Source organism: Melospiza georgiana, chromosome 9, assembly GCF_028018845.1.
Source record: "Melospiza georgiana isolate bMelGeo1 chromosome 9, bMelGeo1.pri, whole genome shotgun sequence".
Classification (NCBI taxonomy): domain Eukaryota; kingdom Metazoa; phylum Chordata; class Aves; order Passeriformes; family Passerellidae; genus Melospiza; species Melospiza georgiana.
This window is the reverse complement of record NC_080438.1, coordinates 25,639,523-25,665,582: the sequence shown is the minus strand read 5'-3', so window position 1 is coordinate 25,665,582 and position 26,060 is coordinate 25,639,523. Positions and strand designations below refer to the sequence as shown.

Genomic DNA, 26,060 nt, shown 5'->3' with positions numbered 1-26,060 from the left:
TAAGCCTGAGCGAGGGCCGCTGTGCTGATCACGGTGTGCTGGCTCAGAAAAACCTGCGGAAAATGCATTTCCTTCTCTTGAGCCAAGTCGGAACCCGGGGGCAGGGTCGCCGCTCCCCCGAGCGCCGGGCGGTGCGGGCCCTGCCGGGGGTGCGGGGCACCGGGCGGGCACCGCGGCCCGGGGCAGCCGAGGGGACGCGAACCGCTGCATCCAGCGAGACCAGGGCGATCACGGGGCGCGGATGGAGGGAGAGGGGCAAGGACGGATGGATGGATGGATAGATGGATGGATGGATGGATGGATGGATGGATGGATGGATGGATGGATGGATGGATGGATGGATGGATGGATGCCCCGCTCCCGCACAGACGGGCAGGGCCGCGCTCCGGCCGGCAGCGGCAGCGGCCCGCGTTTCCCCGCGCCGCCCGGGCACGGCTGCAGCCGCTCCCCTCAGAGCCGTTAGGCCGCAGCCGCCGGCGGAGCCCAGCCCGGACACCTCGCGCCGCGGCCGGGCCCGGGGAGCCGCCAAGCCCCGGCACGGGACGTGAGGCTGAGTCGGCCCCGCTGCGGCAGCTCGGGCCGGGCCGGGGCTCCCCGTTCCGCTCCGGTGCCGCCGGGTCCCGGTCCCGGTCCCGGCTCGGTCCCGCCCCCGGCTCCGGGAGCGCTTGACAGGCGGGCAGTCACGTGGCGGCCGCAAAGCGCCTCTTTGCGACCTCAATGACAGGCAAAATGTGCGACACAGGCGCTGTGGAGGCAGGCGGGGAGCGGCGCTGCCTCCTCCTCCTCCTCCTCCTTCTCCTCCTCCTCCTCCTCCTCCTTCCCGGGCCAGCGGCTGAGGCAGCGCTGCCCGCTCCCGGCCCCGCGCTCGGCCCGCCGCTCTCCTGCCTCCTCCCCTGCCCGGCCCCGGCAGGGGCAGCCCGGGGGCGCCGCGGGAGCCCGAGCGCAGCGCGGCGCCTCCATGAGCTCCTGAGCTCCCACCCTGCCCCGTCCTCCCCGCGGCAGCGGCTCCAGGTGCGCGGGTCCGAGCAGAGCCGGGACGCAGCTGGCTGCAATGGCGTCCAACATGGACCGAGAAATGATATTGGCTGATTTCCAGGTAAATTTCAAGCTGCCGCCACACAGCCGTGGCCTCTCGCTGCTTTTCTCTTTCTCCTCGTTGCTGTGCTGCTTGTTCTTTGTGGGGAGGTCCGGGCTGGTGGGTGTGAAGCCCACCCTCTGAAGCCTCCGCTCTCGCTTTCCTTCTTTTTTTGTTTGTCAGAAACGGGAAGCGTGTGCCCTCTTCTCTCAAGGTGCGTGAACAAAATGTCTCCTTTAACTTAGAGAGTTTCAGTTTTTAATTAATAAAATAAAGCTTTTTCATCCACTTCGCTCGTTCCTACCCTCTGCATCCACCCAGGCCCTGGGACAGCTGTGAGGCAGCTCACTTTGAAGAGGCAAATGCCAGGGAGGATACAAAACTCACCAGTCCACATGATTTGTCACAGTGTTTGTAGTGAATCACTTGCTGGTGCTACAGATTAGTGCTGAACAGAGGTGTTTCCATTCCAGCATCAACACTAAACTCCATGGTTGCCTCAGCCTATGACTGTTGTGATGACGGTAAAACTCTTCCCACCCCATTCCAAACAGCAGTGTGTTTGTGTGGAAGGGAGGAATATCCTCTTCCAAGTTGTTTGTTTCCTTTCCTTCTCTCTACAAAAGGGTTGTAATTTAACTTCAGACTTCTATATCTTATCCCCAGAATAAAGTCTTTCTGTAAGTGGAAGTGATGTGTTTAGGAGCGTATATTGCTTCTTAATATTGCTTGTTTTATATTGTTTTCCTAAGACCAAGTAAAAAAGTGGAGGATGCCTGCATTTGAAATAGTGGGGGGAGCCAAACACATCTGGGAAGGGAATCAGATAATGTTTGAATATACTTTTTTAATATTTGCTTTTTAATCCTTCTGGGTTTTTATAAGCTCTGTCCATTTGCAGTGGTTGTTCTTACATGGGTTGGCACCTGGATATCCTTGGATTGATGTGTAAAACTGCCATCTGTATGTTCAGCTTCTCAAAAGACTGTTAGCAGTGAAACTATTTCATTTAGTTGAAAAGAAAAAAAAAAGTAATCCCACCAATTCACTCTGTGTGTGTGTTTCCTTGGAGCTACAGGTAGGATGACTGTGGTGTGCACAGTAATTCCTGTGTATTATGTAATTAAGTAATTCCTCTGTTGCAAAAGGTACCAAGTATCTCATTGATGTAACTCATGGAGTTCCCATCTGGCAACAGGGAACTGTCATCCCCTCCTGTACCCCATATCTTACACCTATATTCATTAAAATGCTTACCAAATGTTACTATATCGACACTGCTTTGTTGTACTTGGGGGTACTTTTGTGTGTGTAAGGGATGACATCCCAATTCTAGGGCTGGGATTTCACAAAGGAGTTTTTCCAGGAGCAGCACACTGTGTGAAAGGAAACTGGGACCCCAATTCTGCATTCATACCTGTGGGAACAGATTCTTGTGGGATCCCACATTATTACCTGAACTTACAATCAGGAATCCCAGAAGATGAGACTAGTGACTGGTGAATTTAAGATTATTTGTTTAACAGAATTTTCAACTCAGATTTACACTTTGCAGGTGTTTTTTGCTATTTTGCAGTATTGTTGGATTTTGAAACCATTAATAAAAGTGTAAGAGCAACTGCAGTGCTTGGTACCATGAAGACAAGTATCATTGCAAACTTGCAGGTGGGTGGTGGAGTCACAGAAGCCCAGTTTTAGATCAAGGGTGGGTGACATAATGTGTCTGAACCTAGGACACAGGAAATATTTTATCATACACCAATCCTTGCTTAAAAAGAACCCAAACATTTTCCTCTTGTATTTCAGCAGACAGCTTTGTTTTCCTGTTTCATTGTATTTCTTTTTAAGATTATATCAAGTGTCTACCTGATTTTGAAGTACTGATCTGTTAATTGTCATGCTGTTAATGATTCAGATTAGTAAAGGACAATGTCAGTCATTATTAGGCCTTGAATCTCTAGGCTATTACAAAACAGTAATGGTTTTTGGGTCTTTTAAATACTTGGTGGAATTTGCAACTCATTCACTAAGAATTTAAAAGGGAGAATAAAACATTATGTGCAAAGTAATTCTGCATGATTTTCCCTCCTATATTTTCTGTACCTTTTAATTAATAAATATTTTTCTCAGAGTTCTGCTGCCATCTTCTATGTTTATGTAAGGTGTCTTATTGGAGAATGGTGCACACAATGAAAATTTCAAAAGCAATTATTTGTAGTTTAGTTCAGCTAATCTTTGGTGAATTAAATTGGGAGGGAAACTTCCATCACCATTTCACCCTCACTTTTCCCAAGTTGTGTTTAAGGGGGATAGAGTAGTGTTCTTTAAACTTCTGGAACTTGAAAGGGTTTTCTCTCCCCATTAAAAAAAAAAAAAAAGAAATCATAATTCTACTGATGCTTTTGTGAAGCTTTCATGGATTCATGGATTTATTTAGTATCTTCCAGAGTTATTAGGGATTTTGCCTTGGGTTTCAGCTAGAGCAAGAATTTTTATTGCATTTGATTTTTTTTTTCTTTTTAGCTCTGATTGTAGTAACAGGTTACTTGTGCATTTGGAGGTACTAAAGAGAATTACTTATTTTTAAAAAGTATTTTGCATATATATATATTTAAATTTATATATTTTATGTGTATATATATATATATATATATATATATATATGTATATATATGTATATACACACATACATGTAAACCCACGGTATTTTATGAAATATTTTAAGTATAGAGTAAGGCACAGTGAGTGATCTACCAAAATATTTTTGCCTAATGTCTCTAAACAATTTAAGCCTGTTCTGTGTGGTTTATAATTATTTTCTTTTCCTCTCCTTTTTAATGAGGCTACTGTGTGCTACCCAGGGAGCACAAAATCCGTATTCATGCATGTGGGCTGTATAAGCAACCTGCCTAACTTTTCCTTCTTAGGCCCACACTTAGGAAAGATTATGCAGAAGCTTTGCTTTGTACATGAGTAGCCTGATTGTTTTCAGTGGAAGTAGCTGATGTGGGGTTCAGTGCACAAACAAGTTTTAGCTTTTTTTACTAAATGCAATTCAAAACTTCTCCACAAAGTGTCATTGGCATAAAGGAAAAACTCCGTAGGAAAAGGCACAACAGCTTGTTTTAGTGGCATAAATTCTTCAGAAAGGTAGCTGCATGTGAATTGGTAAGTGATGCTGTAACATACTTCACATACTGGGGGAAATAAGGGCATATAATTTATACCTATTTTTTAACAACTGTTCTGTTTGTTGTGTTTAACTGCAAAGTGCTTCCATCTTCAGCGGGATACCCAGCTGCTCACACGGTACAAATACACTCATGATTTCTTGTAGTTTGGGGTCTGCTTTTCACTATAAAGAAAAGAGATTTATTTTTATTTTTAAGTTGTAAAATTTAGTTACACAGAGCTTCATTTAATTGACATAAATTGGTCTTCAATCCCAAAGTTTAACTTTGAGTATTGGCAGAAGTGTCAGATACTGATGTTTTTGCACACTAGCTTTTTTACACTTTTGCTTTTGTTTTTACAGCTTCACTTAGGATTGGAACTAAAATTAACAAAAACATCTTTTTGTCCTTATAAGTTATGTCCACCTATAAGACCACTTTATTCATGCTGTGTGCTTGTCCTCACAACAATCCTAAATGTGGAGTGAGCCTGAGGGTTGCAGTGTTGTGGAGTTGCCAGCTCCTGTGTGTCCCTGTATTAAAAGATTATCTGGCACTTTGGAGCTTCAGGAAAAAATTTTTCAAAGAATTCACATTTTTCATTGACTAAATAATGTTCAGGATTTGGTCAGGGTGGGAGGATTTCAGAGTGAAATGACAGAACTCAAAAATCCTTGCTTTCATTGAGACAATGGATTTCTAGTAGTTTTCTTCTTCCCTCTCTCATCTATGTTCATTGTGAAACCAAGGTATGTGCTTCTTTTTTCCTTTTCCAAATTTAAAAAAACTAGATAATAGACTACTTTTGTGTCATTCACACACTTGTGTATAAAAATGTCTTTTTTTTTTTCAACTTTGTGCCAATCTCTTTCATAAAAACAGGTTTGTGGGAGGAGCAAGGGGGAATTGGGAAGGAAGAGCCTCATTGCCATCAGTTGCAGCAAAGTGAGAAAGCGTGCTAAATGATTGTGTTTTAAATTATAAAATTGACCATGACAGTGATACATCAGTTTGTTACTTTTTGGTTTTGCCTGTTTTTGAAGATTTAATTGTAATTTAATCAACTTGCTTTCTTCTGGAATGGCAAAATTTAAAGAAACTGAAGAATCTCTTCACCTGGAGTTTAACACAGTGCTGTTGAATAACTGACAAGATAAAGTTTTTTGTCTGGTTTGGTTTTTTTCTGTTCCTGTCTGCTTCAGCCTTGTAGAAGATTATCTCAGTTATGAACAATTTTCACTGTCCAACACTGTCAGTGTGTAGAATTGACATTTGTATTTTTTTAAGGGTGCTAAGTGAGCTTTGCTTTCCTCTGTGCTTGTTGGCATGGTGGCTCAGGTTTTCTGTCATTTTAATTTATTGCCAGTATAAAGATTTGATGGGTGGGAAAGGTGGGCAGATACAGGAATAGCTTCAAGTCAGTACCCTTGATTCTGGCCCTGGACTGTGACTTAGGGTGGGGGCTGGCAAGTGTTTCAAACATTTCTGTAAGGATAAACCACTCACTGTGGGTTCTGAACAAATCTCAAAGTGGATGTCCTTAATATTGATTTCTGAAAGAAAAAGACATGTTTTGTCATTAAGGTGCTGGGGCAGAAAGAGCTGTTTTTGCTTTCTTTGCAGGCTTTCAGTGGAGTGTTTGGGAATTTGGAACAAGGCCCTCAACAAAAGGTTGTTGCTGAAGAGAGTTCCAGTCAAAGTTTAAACACAAGCTGGAGGATGCTTTCCAAAGATTCAAAGTTCTTGGAGGCCTACATTTTCATCAGAAGGTCTCCCTCTATACCTGGGTGTACATCTGTTCAGATCTGTCTGAGCTTAAAGCTCCGTCTTACTCAAACCAAAACCTCTCTGTAGAATGTGGAGTGCAGTGGGTGCTGAACTGAGCTCTGCAGATCTCTCCACAGTAGCTGGAAGGAAATGCAGAACTCTAGAGGTTGGAAATCAGGGTTTGGGATGGACAGGTTTGTTTAACCATACCTCCTGCTGGGTGTCTTTAGTTGAACGTGGGCTCTGCTGGGTTTCTCACAGTCAGGTGCCCAGGTGCTCTGCGCTTCTTCCCCTGACCTGTTTTAATGGATATAGGTTACTGTATCTTAGGTTAAAATTTAAAATAGGTAAGAGGACTGTATTTCAGTGTAAAAAAAGAGGCCTTTAGGACACTCTAGGATGTTGAAGTTCATACTTTTGAGGCCTCTTAATTTGCATTTTGATTAGAATTCCTTTTAATCCTTGTTGGATTTGATCACATTATAATTTTATATTACCCAGTCAGTAACACCTCTGGAACTGGTAGCTGGACCTCTTGGTTTGAAACACAATTGGTTTTGTTTGCTGTGAATGGCCTTAAGGGACAAGAGACATGATAAAAACATACTGCATGCTTAGTGTGTTCTAGCTTGGTTATTGCCATTTTCACTGTCTGCTACCAGTCACTTCTGCCATCACTTCTATTCATTTATTCCTTGTAGGTTTTTGGAGTTTCATTTCTTTAGATATGTTTAGGCTCAGTTGTCATCCCAAAGTTCAGGTTCATCAGAACAAGGCTAATTTGATTTACTGGCCTTTAAACTGAAGGTGAAGTGAGTTCCAGAGCCAGAAATGAGAAGTTGGAGTAAGAGTGGTGTCCTTTTAGAAACATAACTTGGATATTCTCAATGATAGCTCTTCATGGAAAAGCCAGGTAATTTCTGTGATGTAAGGGCAGATAGTTAATTAGCAATACTAACTGACATTTATAGAAAAGAAAGAGGCTACTTTGACTGATTTGTGTGCATTATGCTCCTGCTGTAGGAACCTGAATAATTTACCACTGGAGCACCAATTTGTCTTTAGAAAGAGGTTTATTCTGGTTTTTTCATTCAATTACCTTGAAAAGACTCTTGACATCATAGTAATCATGTCACCATTTCCATCAGCCCATTCATATAGGTATTTGGGTTAGTAGGTCACTGAAACAGATTGAGAGGTGGTAGCTGTAGGATCCTTTTTCAAATGCCATGACAACCAGCACTAATTATAATATTGAAATTATTAATTATATGTACTCCCAAAGACTAGGAATGGGCTTTCATTGAAAGATGCTGTGAAAATTATTTGTCATATTGAAAATACCACATGGCTAATATATCTTGGTAAGCAAGGGTCAATTACAGTAAAGTTTACACTCACTGAGTTCATATTTCTGTGTGGAAGGAGCTGTGGGAGAGGATGAGCATTTGAGCCATTTCCTACATGTCTTAAGGGGCCTTGAGAGTCTCCCATCTTGGGAATATTGTGTTGGAGCTGGAAAGCCTGAAAGGGTGGAGTTTTCCTCTCTATTTGGGCAGTTCTTATGATTCAGTTACCATTGCAAGCCTAGTTTTCACACACTTCCATACTGGAAGTACAAGGTAGCTTTTTCAAGGAACTACCTGGCATATCTTTGAAAGGATCTCACATTGTTCTAGTCGTTGAATAAATTTGTGCATATGTGGGGCAGCCATTAGATGGGTGCTTTCCTTCAACTACCGTAGGAACTAGAATAAAAGGCCTGGGGAAGTACCTAACATTTTACTCGTCCCTCATTATTTGGATGAAAGGAAATGACATGCTTACTGACTGGATTGATACCTACTAATTAAGCCCATTTTTTAGAGTTGACTAGTTAATGTGCAATTGTAGAAAGAAACTGCTCAAAGAGGAAATCAAAGCCCTCATGTATGCATGACATGTTGTTTGGTCTATTGAAATAGTCATCTACTGGTCCTCTATGTCTGACTGGTTGAGCAGGTCTTTGTTCCACAGCAGTAGTTAATGCTTTCAAAAGATAATTCATTAAAGCTGAAGTTCTTAAGAGACATTTTGAAACTAGAACAGAATACGTTAGCCCTTGGGTTATTTTATATAAGTTTCATTTTTAACTATTGCAGAAAACGATTTGTAAAGACAAGAACACTGAAACTGAGTCACTTCTATAATTTTTTTTTATTTTCTAAAGGTCAGGTTGTTTGTGTGAGCAAATATCAAAGGTGCCATATCAGCTCAGATCGAAGACCCAGCTGACCTAATGTCTTTTCTACAGCAGTGGCTGGTCCTTAGGAAAGAGCTGAAAGAAACAGGATGTGAATGGATTTACCTCATCCTAGTTTCTGGAAGTCAGCATTTTGAAAGCTTGATGATGTTGCTGTAAAGCTTGATGAGTTTGTTGTAAAACTTTGGAAACAAGCTGTGCCAGCTTGAGTTAGTCTTGTGTTCTTCAAGCTGGCTGAGTTCTTGAGAGACATTTGAGTAGTTTTGTGATGTGTGAGTTTGCTCTGTAGAAGCTGTGTTCACTTTTCCTCAGTGTGTTGTTTATATGTACATACTAAGCCTATTCTATGTAGTTTATTGGAATTTCTGCTGTTTCTTATTAGTGCAGAAGTCAAATTTGAACTGTAGAAATATTAACCCCTTCTGGTTTGCACCACAACACCGGGAATGTGGTGTTGATTTCGCCTTTAATCAAACTGATTTAAAGAGGAGTCTGCTGTGAAAAACTTAAATATAAGTTCCTTTAGAGTTTTGGGGACTCTCACAAATCTAGTGGTTTGCTCTGTGTGTCTCTGCTGACATTTTAGGATGAGAGTGTTTTCTGTACAGATCAGCTGTGTTACAGGATGGTCTCAAGATTCCTCAGTAGTGGGTATCAGTGCACACAATTCATGTAGCTTTTCTGATATGCCCTTACCTTCTTTGAATACTTCTTTACTGTTTTCTTCCTTTGGTCCCACTGACTTCCTGTCAGCTTTCTTGTCCTGATGCTTTTAAAAGCTTATATAATATTAATGTCTTTGGAAAGCTGTTTCTTGGTTTTTTTTGTTTTTTTTTTTCTTTTCTGCCCTTGTTGGCCTGTGCTATTGGTAGGATCTGTGCTTGGAGTTTGAATGTGCTGCTGTTTCTCTGCTCTGGATGCCTGTTGGTTTTGGCTGGGGTAGAGTTAATTTTCTTCCCAGTGGCTGTTTTGGGGCTCTGCTCTGGATTTGTGCTGAACACAGAGTTGATAATAAGGAGATGTTTTTGTTATTGCTGAGCAGTTTGCACAGAGCCAAGGCTTTTTCTGCTTCTTGTTCTGCTACACTGGGAAGGGGTTGGGGGTGCACAGGAAGTTGGGAGGAGACACAGCTGGGACAGGGCACCCAAACTGACCAAAGGGATTTTCCAGACCATATGACATCAATGCTTGGTGTGTGAAGTGGGGGAAGAAAGAGGAAGAGAGGATCTTCAGAGCATTGATGTTTGTCTTCCCAAGTAACCACTACACATGGTGGGACCCCATTGTCCTGGAAGTGGCTGAACACCTGCCCGCCCATGGGAAGCAGGGAATTATTTCTTTGTGTTGCTTGGCTTGTGTGGATGGCTTTTGCTTTCCCTGTTAAGCTGTCTTTATCTCAAACTGTGAATTTTCCAGCTTTTACCATTCTGATTCTCTACCTGATCACACTACTGGGGCAGTGAGTGAGCAGTTCCATGGGCTTGGCTGCTGGCTGGAGTTAAACCATGCCAGTGCCTTTTCCAGGTTTTGAAGAGTATGTCTGTTCCTTGCTGTTCTGTTCTTCACAAAAAATTAAAAAGAGTGTTTGTGAAATGCTGACTAAAATATTCTTTTGTATGGATCAGTACTCTTCCTTTGTGTGCTTATCTAGAAAGTGGCTTTTATTTATTGTTGAGTTGTTTTAAAAATTCTGCTGCTTTTGAGATAATGAGGAGAAAGGAGATGAGTGCATATGTGCAGCAAGCATTTGTTTGACCCATGCAATTATTTTCTTTTTTCTATCAGTTTTTCTTATGTGATACTGTAAGGGCAAAATGATTCAGGAAACCACGGGGTTTTGCTTTCACTGATATACTTAATAAAAGTATTAAACAAACACAGAAACTTTGGGATAATCCTAACTAAAACATGTGTGTAGTTGTTGGGTAAAGGCTGTCTTCAGTCCTCAGGAATGACAAATGGGTTTGGTAGCGTAGGGTACTAATTAATGGGTACTGCCTTTTGGTTTGTGTTTTAATTCAGTTTGACCACTGCTCTTTGTATGTAACGTGTGTGGCTTAAACACTGGAGTGTCAGCATGGGGCTTGGGAGGCTTGGGTTCATGTCTTGGCTCAGCTCATGGGCTTCCTAGGGATATGCCTTCGTGGTATTCTGGAATCAGAATTTGCTCCAGAGTCGTGGGAGAGTTGACAGTGTGCTGGAATCCATTTGAACGTGGTTAGTGTGGTGCTGGGTTAGTTAGTTCTGCTGAGAAGTGGTTAGAGCTTCATGCTACCAGTTTAGACTTTGTCCCCAGCTTGCTTTGTTTGGAAGGCTTACAGTCATCTCAGAGTGTGGGCAAAGTTCACTCCTGTCTGCTTGGTAGCTACAGGTTGAAATGTCTTCTGTGACCTTCATAAATATTATTTTTCCTTCTCCCCTCTTTCCTCCCTACCTCGCTTTGCCTAAGGGGATGCTCAAATAGGAGAATGATGAAATTTGTAAATAGTTGGGTGTGGGAGTTGAAATGCGTTGGGCAAACTTTATTCTGGCATATTTGCCTAAAACCCTTTCTTGATTTCTGATGCTGGTAAGCGAATTAGCTTGTTTTTGCTAAATGAACAGCTGGTGAATCTGCTTAATTTTTACCAGATGGTCTTCTGAGTATGAAAAAAACTAGAGAAGCATTCTTATCTCTTCAGTTAGATGCTTGCAGTAGGTGACCTTTCAGTCTGATTCTTGGTCGATATGCCTGGATGTTGTTTTTTAAGTGTTTGTCTGAAACAGAAGTAAAAGTTAATTTAATAACCACGGATGACTCATATTAAGAACAGTCTCGATGCACTGCTGGGGTTGTTGCAGGGTTAGAAGGAGCAGGGATGCCACAGAGGGGTGGAGCTGCTGAAGTCTGTGGAGGTGATCCTGGTACTGGTGGGACTCTGGGATGAGAAGAACTGAAGTACCAAAAAATCCAAGTTCTGAGTGTCTGAATGTGCTGCATCTCTTGACAGCCCAGAAGGGAGTCCCACAGGCCTCTTAAATTTGGTATTATGGTACTAAAGCCTTTACTTGCTTGGCTAGGCATATTGGCTCAACTTTACCTCTTTTGGGGGAAGAAGTGTTACACTTTGTTTCAGTAGCTTTGAAGTAATCACCATTGCAACAGTGTATGTGTGAATTTAAAGAAAATTTTCTGACTTATTAACATGTCAGGGGTGAATTAGTGTCCTAAATATTTTTGGGTTTGAGTGGATTTCTAGCTGATATGATCTGGAGCTAGCCTTGGTTCTTTATAGACTTGGTAATTGTCCTTGATTACTGAGCTCATAATGGATGGGAAAAAGAAGCAAAGTCCTATGCTTGACTCTAGAAAGAGGAAACTCAAGGATTGGTTTGTTTAAAAATCTTGCATCCAGAAACCTGATTTTTGTTAGGAATGCTTGGAAAGGGAACTTAAGGGTTTTTCTAGAAGCAGTAGCAGCCACTTAGTGGGCTGTACAAGTGTTCCAGGAGCCTGAGGGAGTCCATTCTTTCTCGTTGTTCAGGTGAGAGCACTGCTGCCAGGAGTGCTGGGTTCACTGTCAGTCCCTGCACTGACAGAGCAGAGCAAGTCCAGGGAAGGGTTACCTAGGCAGGGAGGAGGCTGGAGCACTCTTGTGTGAAAGGTGATGTTGAGGGAGCTGGCTTTGTGTAGCCTGGGAGAGGAGGCTGCAGGAGGATCTAGTTCCTGTCTCAGTTGTACAGTGGGTGATAACAGACAATACAGAGTCAAATTTCTCTTGCAGTTGGAGTCTGAGGGTGAGAGGCAGTGGATATGGGTTACAGCTTGGGAAATTATAATTAAATATAAGGAAAAACAATTCTCAGTGAAGGTGGTAAAGCACTGGAACAAAGTGCCCGGAGAGGCTGTAGACTCCCTGTCTTTGGAGATATGCAAAACCTGGCAGGGAGATGAAGTGTGTCTGTGAACTGCCTGGTTGTAATTGAAGAGGTGAGTAAAGCAGCAAGGTAAATCTTGGTTCTTTTACACAGGAAATATGCAAGGAGATGGGAAATATCCTTTGCTGTAGTTCAAAGGCTGCTCAGAACAGCTCTGAGTGGTTTGTTGTTTTTAAGCTGCTGATCTGGGGAATTCAGCTGTCCTGAGCAGGTTTGTGGCCTGGATTCAAAGAGTTTTCCATGCTCTTAGTCTCTCTCAATTTTTGAAGAGTAAGTTACCCAAGGGATAGTGAATTGATTTTTGACAATTTATGTTCTTTGGCAGCATTTCTTGAAAACCTCATATATCTTTATGGAATAGAGTTAACTCTAGTTGCCCTGCTCTATCTGGTGATAAAAATTTATTTGGTGCTTTCAAGAGTAAGCACTTCCTAGGGTGTTGTCTGTGCACTTGCAGGTGTGTTAATGCTGACTTCCTGAGCTTTTGTAGGAGATCCCAGAGGGTGAAAGGATTGCCTTTTCTTCCTAGGCAATGCTGTTGAATCTTTTGGTGCCTTCATGCAGTTGTTTCTTTGGGCATTGTAGCATTTGGCTAAACATTGAAATGATGGACTGAGCTACAGATTATTTTATTTTTCATCTGTTAAAGGGGAGAGTGGTACCCAGGGCAATTCACAGCTGTCTGTGAATTACAGCCCTGGTTTTGATGGGCCTGAACTTGTACAAAATGTTCTAGGCCTAGTTTGGATTAGATGGTCCCTTTTTGGAGAGAATACAACTATTGTTGGTATCCAAAGAAAGTATGGAATTGTTCAAAAAGAACATTGAGACTTAGTCCTCTATCCAGGTATTGCTGTGGCCTTTTGGATGCTTTGCCTGCTGCATTTTGCCTTGGCCAGGAGGGGAATGGTGCCCCAGGGGAGAGACATCCTGCCTTGCTGCCCAATGCCATGTGCTGCCAGCTCCTGTGCAGGGGGACAGCATGTGAGGCTGTGTGTGAGTGTCAGCAACTGCTGCTGCTCTCCAGCCCTGCTGCTCTCCAGCCCTGCTGCTCTCCAGCCCTGCTGCAGGAGCAGACCTGCTGCAGGAGCAGCCCAGCTCTGTGCTGGCAGCAGCTGTTGGCCCTTGCAGCTGTGCCATGGATCCTGCATCCTGCAGTAGGTGCTGGGGGGCAGCTGCTGCCAGATGGGGAAGGCAGCTGCTCCCTGGGCTGTGGAGGTGGGCTGGAGCCTGGGCTGTTGGGGTCTCAAACCCCACATCCAGCTGTTACAGCTGCTGGGGGTCAGACCACCCTGCAAGGGATTTAGAAGAGCCAGTCTTTCATCCTGCATTACAGCTTTCTGGAAGCAGCTTCTAGCTCTGTCTCAAATGCCTGGGAGTCTGTCTGCCCTCACAACTTGTTCCTATTGAATTGTTTCCTCACTAACTACTTTGCTTCTTTTATTAAGGTTGATGTTACTGTGCAAGGAAAGCACCCTAATGTTTACCTGTGAGACATTCCAAGGGTAAGGTGTCCGTTGCTCTGGGGATATGAAGCTACCTGGAAAAAAAATTTGGAGAGCACTCTGAAATTTTATGATTTGAAAATTTCAATCTGCCTGGTGGAAACTTTTACCTGCCCTGGAAAAGGAGGATGCTAAGAAAGTTGTTTTAACATTCAATAACTTTATCTTCAGAATCTGATTATGTATTCAGCACACAACAAAAGTTTTCTCATCTTCGCATTTGTGTTCCTCTTGTGTGGTCTGGAAAAGCACAGAAGTGACTGCAGAGTCTCTGGAGCTGCTGTGAAGGCTGAAAATGATATCCTAGATCTACAGGAAATGCAGGGAGGAGGAGGAACTTGTTCTACCTTTTCTTCTCCTTTGTCCTCCAAAAAAATTCTTTGGTTTCTTTCTGATGTGTAAAGGTTTACAAATCAGTGAGCCTTCAAGGTTTTACCTTTTCTGTGGTGGTTTGTTCCTTTCATCTTTTGATGACTTAGAGGATGTGCTGGTTGTTCACTGAAACAAGATTTAGTAGTATTCACGCAGGAATTTTCTTTTAAAATATTTAATGCCTTCTGTTAAGCAGGTCTCTCATGAAAATAAAGCTGAATAAAAATCTGTGAATAATAAAAAAGTCTCCTCAGCCCCTCTCTTTACTTGCTCAGAGATGCATTTTTGCATCTTTAGGACTCATCTGCTGTGCTATATTTTTAAGAGTTTTTTTACTTCTGTTTCTGAACAAATTTAACTTCCTTTTTCCCATTAATTTTTTTGTTTGTTTGTTTCTTGCTTGGGTAGAATAAAAGGAATAAACATGAGGAAAACATCTTTAGGTACTGTAAATAATTAAACCCTGTGAATTTTAGTGTGCCTTTCTAGATAAGTGAGGCATAGAGCCCTAAGGTGCCTTGGACTTGTACTAATGAAGCTATTCCAAATATAATGAAAATACAGCCAGGTAATAAGGGAAGTAGTCCATTAGAAGAAGCTCTTTTAAATATTCCAGCCATAGGAAAAGCTGAAATCAGCCCTTGCAATTAGGGATGAGAGGCAAACCCATGAGGAACCAGACTTTGTTGATTCTGTTGCTCACAGAACCTGCTGGTTTCCTGTGTGCTTTCCCTAAAGGAAACAAAGGCAGGAGCAGCCAGGTTGTTCTGGGACTGATCTGTCACCACAGAGCCTTTGACGTCACGTCAGGCTTGCCATTGAGGGACTGCTTGTCTTGCGTGCTTAATTTCTTAGGGAAAATCAAAGACATGCAAACCAGATGATTTTCTTTAGTTTAGCTTGCATGACATGATGCAGGTACAAGGAAGCGTTTTTAGTTTTTGGTTGCTGGGGGTTTTTGGTCTCACCGATGGCTTTTGACTTGATACAAGGATTTGTATGTTGTAGTATGTAGTGTTTGAATGTTGAAATAGTGCAGTATAATAAGATTCTAAATAATCTTAATTTGCTGCTACTCTGACATTAATCAGTGTGTTGAAGATCTGGGAGTGTCTCTTTTATGGTTACATTGATAAGTAGCACTCATTCTTTCCTGGTGCCATTCTGAAATGTTTGTTTTCTGTTTCATTGACAACTGGCAAAAATGATCCATCTGGAAAGTGAAATCTTTGTTTAAGAACTCCTCAAAATCAAATATTAGAAAGGACTGTAAAAATGGTGCAAAGATTTAACCAAAAATGCTTGTCTTGGCTATTAAGTATTCTGATGATCTTTATTTTCAGCTGGTGTTTACACCTGTCTGTTCTTGTTACCCAGTGACTCTGCCTGGCTGAGTGACCAAGAGCAGCTTCTGTTTTACATTGTAAGTCACCAGAAAGATGATTCAGGAAGGGTGCAGACACCAGGTGAATTAGCTGTTTAATTACTCTGCCCTCACTGGGATGAGTTAACTCCTTTCACTGTGTGCTCTGGCAGAAGGATAAGCTAATTTTGTTTAGTTTATCTCAAAATGAGAGTACACCAAAGTGAGCTGAATTGATTTGCAGTTAGTATGGGCTAAGAGAGGACAGTGTCAAGTCAGCAGAGTTGTGGGATTGATAAAAAGAGGGGACAACTAAAACCACTGTTAAATCCTGTATTGTAGGTACCATCTCAGCTTCTGCACAGCCCAGGGTGAAAACAACACATTGTTGGGCAAGTTCTTATTGTAGGTTGGAACACAAGGTAGTTCTTCAAAAGGTCATGCAGATTTTGCAGGGCTGACAAATGAGAAATAGTAATTATTTCTGTAATGACCAGATTAAGTGTATTTTACTGGGATGTAAACAGAATCTCAGACTTCTGCAGAGCTTTTTCTCAAGGCAGGATTTTTTGCAGCAGATCTGTTGGCATCAGTTCCAGTGGCAGGTTGATGGGAGTGTGAACCATCCTGTGATTTCAGAAATGACAAGCTCAAGCCCTCTACTCTGCAAACCTACCTGGCTTAAGTGTATATAAATGTACAAGCAATTGCTGGGGATTGTGTTGAAGTTTTGTTCCATTTTTAACTTCGTAAATAACTGCAAGAAATAATGGAAAAGAAGGCTAAATGATGCTTCTGAGGAGCAAAGTGCTATTTTTTTAGCACTCCCAATGTGAAGTGGGTGAAATTCAGCATTAACACAGCATGCTCTGAAGTGGAAGAAATTTTGTTTTGTTGCAGAGAGGATCAATGTGGTGATGAGAGCACTGGGCAGCAGTAAAACTTCTGTCTCCCCTCTGCAGGCAGAATTCTCCATAATTTCATCTTGTGGTCCTTCAGACTGGTCCATTTTGTGTTGACATACTGCATGTAGTGCTTTGTAAGTGTGGAATTTTTCAGGGTTGAATTTAGGAAGAGAGAATTGGCCTTGAATTTCTTCATGATTTCTTCTTTTTATGTTTTCATGCTTGTAAATTGGAAAAAAAGAACATGGGAAATAAATGACCTGATGGCTCTTTATGTCTTGGTAGGAAAAAAGTGTCTGCTTAGCCTCCTTCTTCTCTTACAACATAAAGGGAATCAGGAAAACTGATTGTTTGCTGCTGCTATCTAGCTCTGTGTTATTACTGTTAAAAGGCTTGTTTTTTTATTTTTTGGATGCAGAGATTTATATAACTGTGTGGTAAAGCAGAAAGAACATGATCATGTTTCAGATCTTGTAAAATTCTGAAGTCCTCTTGTGTGTTTGAATACAGTTAGGATGAAAGATAAATTCCAGAAAGAGACTTAGCTGTTTCCTTTTTTCTCTTTTGGTAAAATATATCTGATATGCTTCAGTGTGAATAGTGGCAAATATGTGGCAGAATGAACAGCAATGCTCTGCCTGCTGAAGTTGAATAGTTGAAAAGGTTTGGGTATCAAAAAAGGCAGCAGGTTGCTGCATCTCAGCTTTTGCTGAGTAGAGGTGCTCTTGTGTTTGCAATTAAGCTCAGTTCAAAATATGGTTTTATGAGGGTTAACCTTAAAAATGCTATTGTGTTAGATTTCCTGAACTAGGTAAAGCCAGAACACAGGGATAGAACTTCAAGGTTTTTTGTGCTCCCTTTTAAAGTTAGTATGAGTGCTTCATAGTTTTGAAGGTAAAACACCTTTATGGGACAGCACTGTTGTCCTAATTTTACAAATAACTACTTGGTCTTGCTTCCCTAGGTGGCTTGCTCAAGGTTACAGAAGAGTCCTCTGTTGGAACAGGGAATTTTATCTAAATGTTTGATGTTTAAAACTTGAAGTCTGATTTCTGGATTACCCTTTTGTAACAGAAAGGGAAAACCTATACTGTCATCCTGCTGAAATTAACTGAATTATAAGTATTAATACCCTGATTTTGATCAATGCTTTTAATTCTCTTTACTGCTTCTTTTTATTTTTAGGCATGTACTGGTATTGAAAATATTGATGAAGCTATAACGTTGCTTGAACAAAATAACTGGGATTTAGTGGTAAGTATTCTAAGAAAATGACTTCATAGATCAACCCCACATAACAGTGACATGGCATCTTGCTAAGACAGCTGGTAGCTTTATTTCAAATTTGGGGGTGTCTCATGGCTGGGACAAACAGGCTGTTATGTGCAGACTGTTTCTGGTCTCTTACAGCCTCATCTCCAAGCAAATGTGATCCTGAGTTGAGCAAACCCTGCTCTGCTGTGATTGTCTTCAGGATTTTTTCATTTCTTCCTTGTTCTCTAAAGCCATGTTTCATATTGTGTTTAGTTTCCTCTTGGCTTCATTGTGTAAGAAGTGTTATGAAGGGTAGTGTTTTAGAAGACCTGTGTGTACACACATGGGTTTTGAGGATTTAGGATCCTGTGGAAGAAAGGGAAGATAAAACAACTTTTTCAAATTTTCATGTGCTTTTAATTTAAAATTAGGATTGTTGCTCTTCTGTTGGTGGTTGTTCAGGATTGAGTCAGATGATTAAAGCCATAACTTTATTTAGATTTGGTGCTATCCAGAGACCATTAAGTACAAACAAAACATCCAGCAAACACTCATCCTGGAAAAACCTCTCATCATTTTGCCACAAGGTTCAATGTGCAGACAAGTAGGAGGAAACCAATAAAACCAAGCAAAATAGTCGTAGGTGTTTTAAGACTCTTCATAGGATTAGTAAATAAAGAAACTATTAATCCAATTTCTTAAGGTTTAGAAGTGTAATCTACAACAAACTTAATTAAAAAGTGAATGGTCTTCCTTTCAACTGTAAAACATTTGATTTCCTCCTTGTTTTTTTTTCTTCTCTTTTCCAAGTGAATGACCTTTGGAGCAGTCCAAAATATCAGAAATTTATTATGAAGAAAATTAAATTTCCAAAATTTGGTATGGATATAGTTTCAACTGTAACTTATTGTAAAAAACCAGTACAAACTCCCAACACTTGAAACTACGTGTTAAAATGAATGCAATCTTTATTTTGCAACATGTCAAGGTATGAGCAAGAGTGAGACACCAGTGAGCAGAAGGGAGTGTCTGTCATCAGTGGCTTCAACCAGAAAAACCCAGATGTGTGTTGGGTGTTGTAGTTAAAACATCTTTTGTCATAGTAGTTTGTAGTGACATGGCATGAGCTCTTTGAAAATTCAAGTGTTTACTGGAAGGTGAGGAGTAGCCTTGTGCATTCTGTTCAGGTTGTGAAGTTCCCAATACAATCATTAGATCTGTTGGATGTGCTTTTGGGGGATTTGTAAATTGTGTGCATTACAATAAATGGCAGCAGGTTGGGTTAAATGAGAGAAGTGCCATGAAAAATGGTCAGAACAAATAAGTCTCTTCTGAGACTCCAGAATGAGCAGAACGCAGAATGAAGTTTTTAAAGCTATGAGAACATCTTTAAATACTTAATTTTATTAGTGATTACTAGATGATCTAGAAGTAGAATATAGAGAGGAAAGAGGTAATGACCCAAATGTGCAGGCTTAAAAAAGGCATAGGGAAGGTAAGAAAGGATGGAAAATTAGGAATGCAAGAGGTACTTGAGGAAGATACATAATTTTTGAAACTAGGCAGAAGATGAATGAGAGGTATGTCTATGAGAAGGAAATGGTAAGTGGTAGAAGAAAAAAAATAATGTTGAGGAGACTGTAAGTGAAGGAGATGCCCTAAGGATCTGTCATTAACAGGACATTGGCTCATTCTTATTCAAAGCAGCCCTTGTATAAAAAAGGGAGTGGGAGTGAAAGTCAAATCCTGCTAATCTAACAAGGAGGTAGAAACAAAACAATGAAGGAAGAGAAGAGTGAAGAAAAGGACTTCCTGGGGTGTGAGAGAATCAACTATCTCTGTTAGGCAAGGGTTTTTAGCACTTCAGAAGAACTTGAGGAGAGTCTCATGATTTAAGAGAAATGTAGCATTTTTGATCCACATGTGGTGGTGGTTTTTTTCTTTCTTTTTTTTTTTTTTTTTGGTTGGGTTTTTGTAATACCTTAAATTCAGTAGTCAGATACAGATTCAGGAATTGGTGAGGGTTTGTTTTAATTCAACCAAAAGGTCTTGGGTTTTTTTTAGCTGAGATGAAAAACTAAAGGAATCCTTTAGTTCAGCACTATATGTTGACTAAATATGTCGTTCAACTCAGAGCAAAACTTTTTTTTGATTTCTGAGGAAAACCAAACTTGAAGAACTTGATTCACAGTTCATGAGGATAGTAGTGAAGTAGTGCTGATTTTGGTAAGGGCTCTTCTGCCATCCTTTGGCCCTCAGTGTTAGGTAAATGGGAAGAACACAATTTCTGTTTTCTCTAATTTCACTTTGTTTTCTTCATCTGATTTTAAATGTTGATTCCTTTACTTCTATGATGTTGGAAGTAAAATCCGAAGTCAGTACTTGATGAGGAAATCTTCTGTGAGGCACCCAGGCTAACAAGTAGAAAGCTAAGCGAATCCCATTTGGATGTCATCAACCAAAGTTCAGGGGCACTCCTGCAGCAAAAGGGGGAGAAACCAAAAACACAAGGAAGTTCTTGTCTCAAAGAGATTATTTACTCTTGCTTTTCACTCAGCCTGTCTGTATCTCAATTCCATGTTCCTGCTTGGGGAAAAAAAGTCGTGCATTATCAGAGGCTGTGCTAAAGAGCCAGGTTGAAGATTCCCTTGGGCACCTGTTGCTTCTTGAACTCTCTGACACTCAGCTCAAGGGCGTTGTTATTTCTCTGGGACTTCAGCCAAAACAACCAAAAGAAGGAGCCCTGGTGAGCTGGAAAGCAGAAGGATCCCAAACAGAAACAGAGAAGTAGGCACTGACATGGGCTGACAGAGAAGTACATCAGAATGCACACAGACAGCAGAGGTTATTAGGTTCACAAAACAAGTTCCTTACATTGTGCTACAAGTACTGTGTGTTTGTGTAAGCTTTTCTGAGGATTACTTTGTTTGCACTGAAGAAGTACTCCTGCTGCTGCTCCCTGTATTTTTTCCCCTGGTCTTGCTAGAATTTTGTATTAAGGGTTAAAATGTCACCAGTATCTTTCCTATTACTGTTACTATGTTCTGTATCTTTTGGACATTTGGTTTTACCTTTAAACAAAGCTAAACCTGGGTTAAGTGTAAGGCTCTCCTTTATGGGTTTAGTTTTTCTAATAGTCACTTCTGGGTTTTGTTAAGAATTAAAAAGAATTCCTTTTTCTTTTCAGTTTAGGACTGGAATGTCAGCTTCCTATTTTTGAACTTTAAAATATTACTTACCCCAGTTAGAAGTCTTCATCCCTAATCCTCTCTATGGGATACTCTAAGACAGTATAAACTGCTTCTAATTTATCTTGAGTTGGGTACTAAATAAACTGGATTTAAATGTCTCAGAGTTGTATATGTTTTATAGTGCTCAAAGCAGTTGTATATGTTTTGCAGTAGCTGCTTGAAGCAGTATGGGAAGCTGTCTTTCATAAATGTTTGGTTGCTTGGCTTTGTTCAAGTGCTCTAAATAAAATTGGTCACAAGAGCGCTGCAGAGGAATTCATATGCAGCAACAGTGTGAAAACTGCTTGGTGGGATCATGAAGCCTAATTTTGCCAATAATTAGTTCCCCTCTGCTGCATATGACTTGGCCTTTGTGGTGGTCTGCTGCATATAGAGCAGCTTGGGGTTTTTCTGTGTTAGAACACTGTAGCCTAATTACAGGGCTTATTATAGGCTGGGCGACAAAACGTTTCAGATGTTCTGTGAGATACAGAAGATCAACATAGATAATATAATGATCTCTTCAGGCATTCTGCTATAAATGGATGCAGCTCTTAAGCCTCCCAGGGTTGCTGGTGTGTTATTTCCTGAGTGTCATTTCTTTCAGCTCTGTTAATTTACTGTAATTTTTGCCATCTGAGGAAGCAGAAGTTAGGAATTTCTGTCCGATGTAAAGTCTGGTGGTTTCATAGCTTGCCCATTTAGACTCTGACCTTCTCTTTTGGCATGTGAAGGTAAGAATGACAGATAAAGACATCTTAAACTTTGTGTACAAACAATAAAATAAAAGTGTGAAAAATCCCAACTCTGTGTCTGTTGAAATGTTTCAGATGATGGTTCATATTTAAAGGAAAATCACCCATTAGTGACTTGACCTTATGCTCTATGGACCTTTATATATGTGAGGTTATTACACAGGTGAGAGCTCTTTGCTCTCTTAAGATCCAGTGCTTGAATCTGTGCTGAAAGTAAGTGAAGTGGTCTGCTCTGCCTTTCACAGGTTTAATGAAAAATTCAAGTCCTTCATATGCAGCATGACTTCATATTCTCTACTGGTAATCAGAATAGGTTTTTTGAATGAAAAGCAGAATTCACCACATTTAATTTTCTGCTTTTTCCAGGATGGCCATTTCTGTTTTTACTCCTGCTCCCTGGTTTAAAATTGTTTTTATTTCGTGTCTTTTCCAAGAGACATTGTAATGTAGGTACTTTTTAGTATTGCTTTAAGAAGAAAATAAATTCCATCAAAATAATGGGGGGAGAGGGACATTTATTTTCCAAAATTTAGTTTCCTTGTAAATGTCTGTATAATAATTGTACATATATAACCCCCTCCTATTTTTTATTTTCAAAATTACCTTCGTGCCTTCCTGCTGTACTTGGCTTGATTATTCTGTATTCTGGTAGAGGAACAAAGCACAGTGTAACTTCAGTAAAACCAGCAATTTAGTGTACCTGGAGATGGGATGACTTGCAGTTCCTGTCATACTCAGTTTCCAAGAATCTCCTGACAAGAAGTGATTCTCTGTCTTGCAAGGAGAAATTGTATATTTTGAACATCTGTTTTTATAAAGCTTCAGCTCTCAATTAGAACTTTTAGTTTTAAATGGATAACTTAGACAAATGGAGGGTTTTTTGCATCTTGCTTGTAAACTTGTTGGAAAAGAACATTTCTCAGACAGGATTTTTTTTTTCTCTAAGTATCAATTTTGAATATGTGTATTTACATCTGTGTAATGTCTTTTGGAACAAAGTACCTGAACAGACAAAAAAATTGAATTGAGAAAAATCAGGTAGGACTTGGCAATTTTTTATTTTTCTTGGAAGTGCCCATTTAGGTGGGAATAACAAAGAATGGGCTCTTGACAGTTCTCAGCAATCTGTTATTTGTATCTTCCAATGATCTAACCAGTAACAATTGTTTTGTTATGAGGTGTAGCAAATTTCATAGGAGCTGGTAAAACTGATACACTTAAATTGTCTTTTATCCCTCTTGCTCTGGTTTGCCCTGCTACAGCTTTGATGTGGTCTCTCCCTGTGTGTTATTTTGATTGATTTGAATTAGTCTGCCTCCAGAAACTAGGTGATAAATCTGAGTTTGGCGCACAGCCCTTTCTTTTCCTTAAATGTGGGGCAGTGTTCAGTGTATGTTTATATCCTGTGTTCAGCAGCTCTCCTGTTGCATTGCAAGGCTGTGTTTCAGTGGCTGGGAACCAGGACTGCACTTTATGGTGATGGTCTTCATCAACTGGCCTTTTGATTTTGTGTTGCTGGCCTGCTATTTTCTTCATTTTAGAATTGCATACTGAATATGGCACAGATTTGACAGCACTCAGTGTGGGAACAGTGAGAAGTTAATGGTATATTCCTCTCATTAGGACCAAATCTGAGAGATTTTCACTGTTAGGGCTTGTCTGTGTATTAATAACATTCTCCCTGTGGTCAGATGAACAGTCACATCTGCCTACTGCAACCAGAGGTTTGTATATATATAAGTAGTTTTTGTTAAGAAATAACCTAAAGTTTTTCTTGTACGGTGATGATACAAGCAGTGGGACTAATATGTTCAGATTTCTGTTCATGGTGAAAGACTCTTGTTTCTTTTAACAGAGACTTTTGTGTTCTGAGAATTAACAAAAAGCAGCACCTGTGATCCCAGTAGTGCCCCATGGTAATGTTGGAGCTCTGTGGATGCATCACCTACCTACATTAGCTTTTACAAATACTTTTTTTAGAGCTGCTACCTCTTATTGGTAGTTTCTGCAAAGATTGCTTAGCATTCATTTCTCCTGAGACATTCAAATTTCAGAACAAATTTCTAGAATATACTAATAGTGAATTGGCTGGTATGAGTTATCTGTAGTTTATTACCCTGTGACTGTGACCTATTTAGTTGAACTAAAAATTGCACACATCTTATAAACATGTGTTTGACAAGTGTTTAGTCTGTCATTGAGTCATGTTGGGACTGTGTGAGTAGGAGAAAAACGAAGTAAATTATTTAAGAACAGCATCTGTGCCAGTGCTGTGGCTATTTTGGAAGTGAACGTTACTTGAGAAAATTTTTATCACAAAAGCTAGGAGCCATCAGAGTTTAAAAGCAGAGTGTCTTAAAAATGGATTTACTTACAATACTGTTGAATATCTGAACAGTTTCTAGTTTTGTTTCAATAAACTCTTCCTTAGCCTGTCCTGGGTTGCTGCCCCCCCAGCAGAACAGCACAGGCTGTTGGAGAAATGCTGCGACAATTTGCAGGTTACTTACTTACTTTAGGATTTTCTGCTTTCCAAACTTTTAAGCTGAATCTTGCATAACTATTTTTTTTATTATGAATAAGTGATTAGGCAGTTGGCTGATTACAGCTGGGGTCATTAGAACACTGTTGATATTTCATGTTATTATGGCTTTTCAGTGAGGGGGCCACAGGCTTTTGGCAGTACTTCTATGACTTTTCATGTCCTGAGTTCTTGTGTCCTGAAGTTTCTTCCCTGGTAGTACTTTCTAGTATGTTACGGTGAATGACAAAAAAAAGCCTACTTTTTAAAAATAAGATGGAACAAAAAATATATTGTCATGGGGTAGCTTATTCCTAAACTTTGCATTTTAGCATTGCCATTCAAATTTACATAAAGTTACTAGGAGAGGGGTAAAAATATGCAAGTTCAGAACATTTTCCAATATTCATATCAAGGCATAGCCTTTGATTTATCTGACTCTCCTACTTTCTATCTATTAACGTTTTAAGGAGTAATAAACTATGTTTTGTTATTAAGCATAAGCAATCCTTACTTTTAGAAGGTGAAGCAGCATTAATGTCAGAGTTGTGACATTGATGACTAAGACCAAGGTACTTGTATGTGTGTCAAAGCAGAGACACCTCATGGGCTACTTTCCCTTTCTATGTGAATGAGTTTTGAGTGGGTTGTTGAGAGTAGATTGCTTTCCTTTATTCCTGCTGAGCTAGAGGCAGCTCAGGTACCTGCTGATCCTTAAGCTTCTTAGAAATCTGTACAGGTTCTTTACTTTCACTGTGCCAGGAAAACACATTCAGTTATGAATTTTTTATTTCCGTTGCACTTTGTTTGGGGAATTAGGCAGTGACAACATAGATTTAAGGAACTCTTCAAAATGTAGTGGGTTTTTCTTCCCTCAGAATTTTAGAAGTATATCTGACTGTTGAAAGGCTTCCTAGTGCATTTAGGCATGTAGTAGGAGTGACAGGAAAAAATCTGCTGAAGCCACCAAAGATGTAGGGAGAAATGGGAAACCACATCTAGAGTGCTAATTGTAAACAATTTCAGCGCGTGCTCTCTTGCTGATGAAGTGAATCATCTGTATGAATGTATTCATGTGGCATTTTTTGATGAAATGTTAATTTTTTGCTTTATTAGCAATCCTATTGTTTTGCAGCTTTTCATGAAGTATATTTGTTGTAAAGAAAGCAAGCTGAAATAAAGCAGAATGCATAGAAGACATTTCATTGTAGTTCAATTACGGTTTTTGGTTAAATTTTAACCACGATGGGGACAAATGTTGTCATTCTGTATAAACTTTGTGGGTGTAACTTCACGTCTAGCACTTGGAAATACTTTTGAGACTTGCAAAGCTGGGGAGATGCCAGCAAGTATAACATAAGCTACAGGAAAAAGCTGACTCATTCCTTTGCCTTGAAAAGCCTGCCAAAAATAACACAGGTAGAGATTGCTTCTCTTACTACTGAGGCACAATTAGTAATTTTGTTATTTAAATATTACTCAATTAATTAAAAAACCTAAACAGAATAATAATTTCTATTACTTTAACTCATAGCAGTTAGTTTTTGTAACCTCTGAAAGTAATGGTTTCAAAGTAAATGTGTAGTGTAAAAAGCCTCTTTCTGGTTAAAGTGATTGGTATTTCTGCAGAAGGTTTAATGGAATTTCTTGTTTAGAATACACATTTCAGACTTGCTTGGAACAGGTGAGATTTGGTAGTTGCACAAAGCTGTTCAGAAGGCACATTGCTCTGCTTGGGAATCTCAGGGTCCAATCTGCATGTCTTAATTAACACAGCTGCTTTCAGTAAACCTCCACACTGACTGCAGGATTTGACTGATACTTACAGGATGATTTTGTCAGCACCAGTTACTAAAACTTCTGCTGTTTATTCTGGAATTTTCTGCTTTTTTATTGTTGTAAACTGATTGCAAGAGAAGTCTGTGAGTGGTCTTACTTTTTATCCAGTTTCCCAAAATCACAGAATGGGGGTCAGAGCAA

General features: G+C 40.3%; 1 protein-coding gene across 1 annotated transcript in view; it reads left to right on the top strand.

The window, feature by feature from the left end:
• The first annotated feature begins 898 nt into the window (after positions 1-898).
• The window catches only part of FAF1 (Fas associated factor 1), a 145,520-nt gene continuing 120,358 nt past the window's right edge, over positions 899-26,060 (top strand). Inside the window, exons 1-2 of the mRNA XM_058030494.1 lie at positions 899-1,096; positions 17,506-17,574. Coding sequence (XP_057886477.1) covers positions 1,052-1,096; positions 17,506-17,574 — 114 coding nt within the window. The 5' untranslated portion in view covers positions 899-1,051. The remainder of the gene's footprint in view (positions 1,097-17,505; positions 17,575-26,060) is intronic.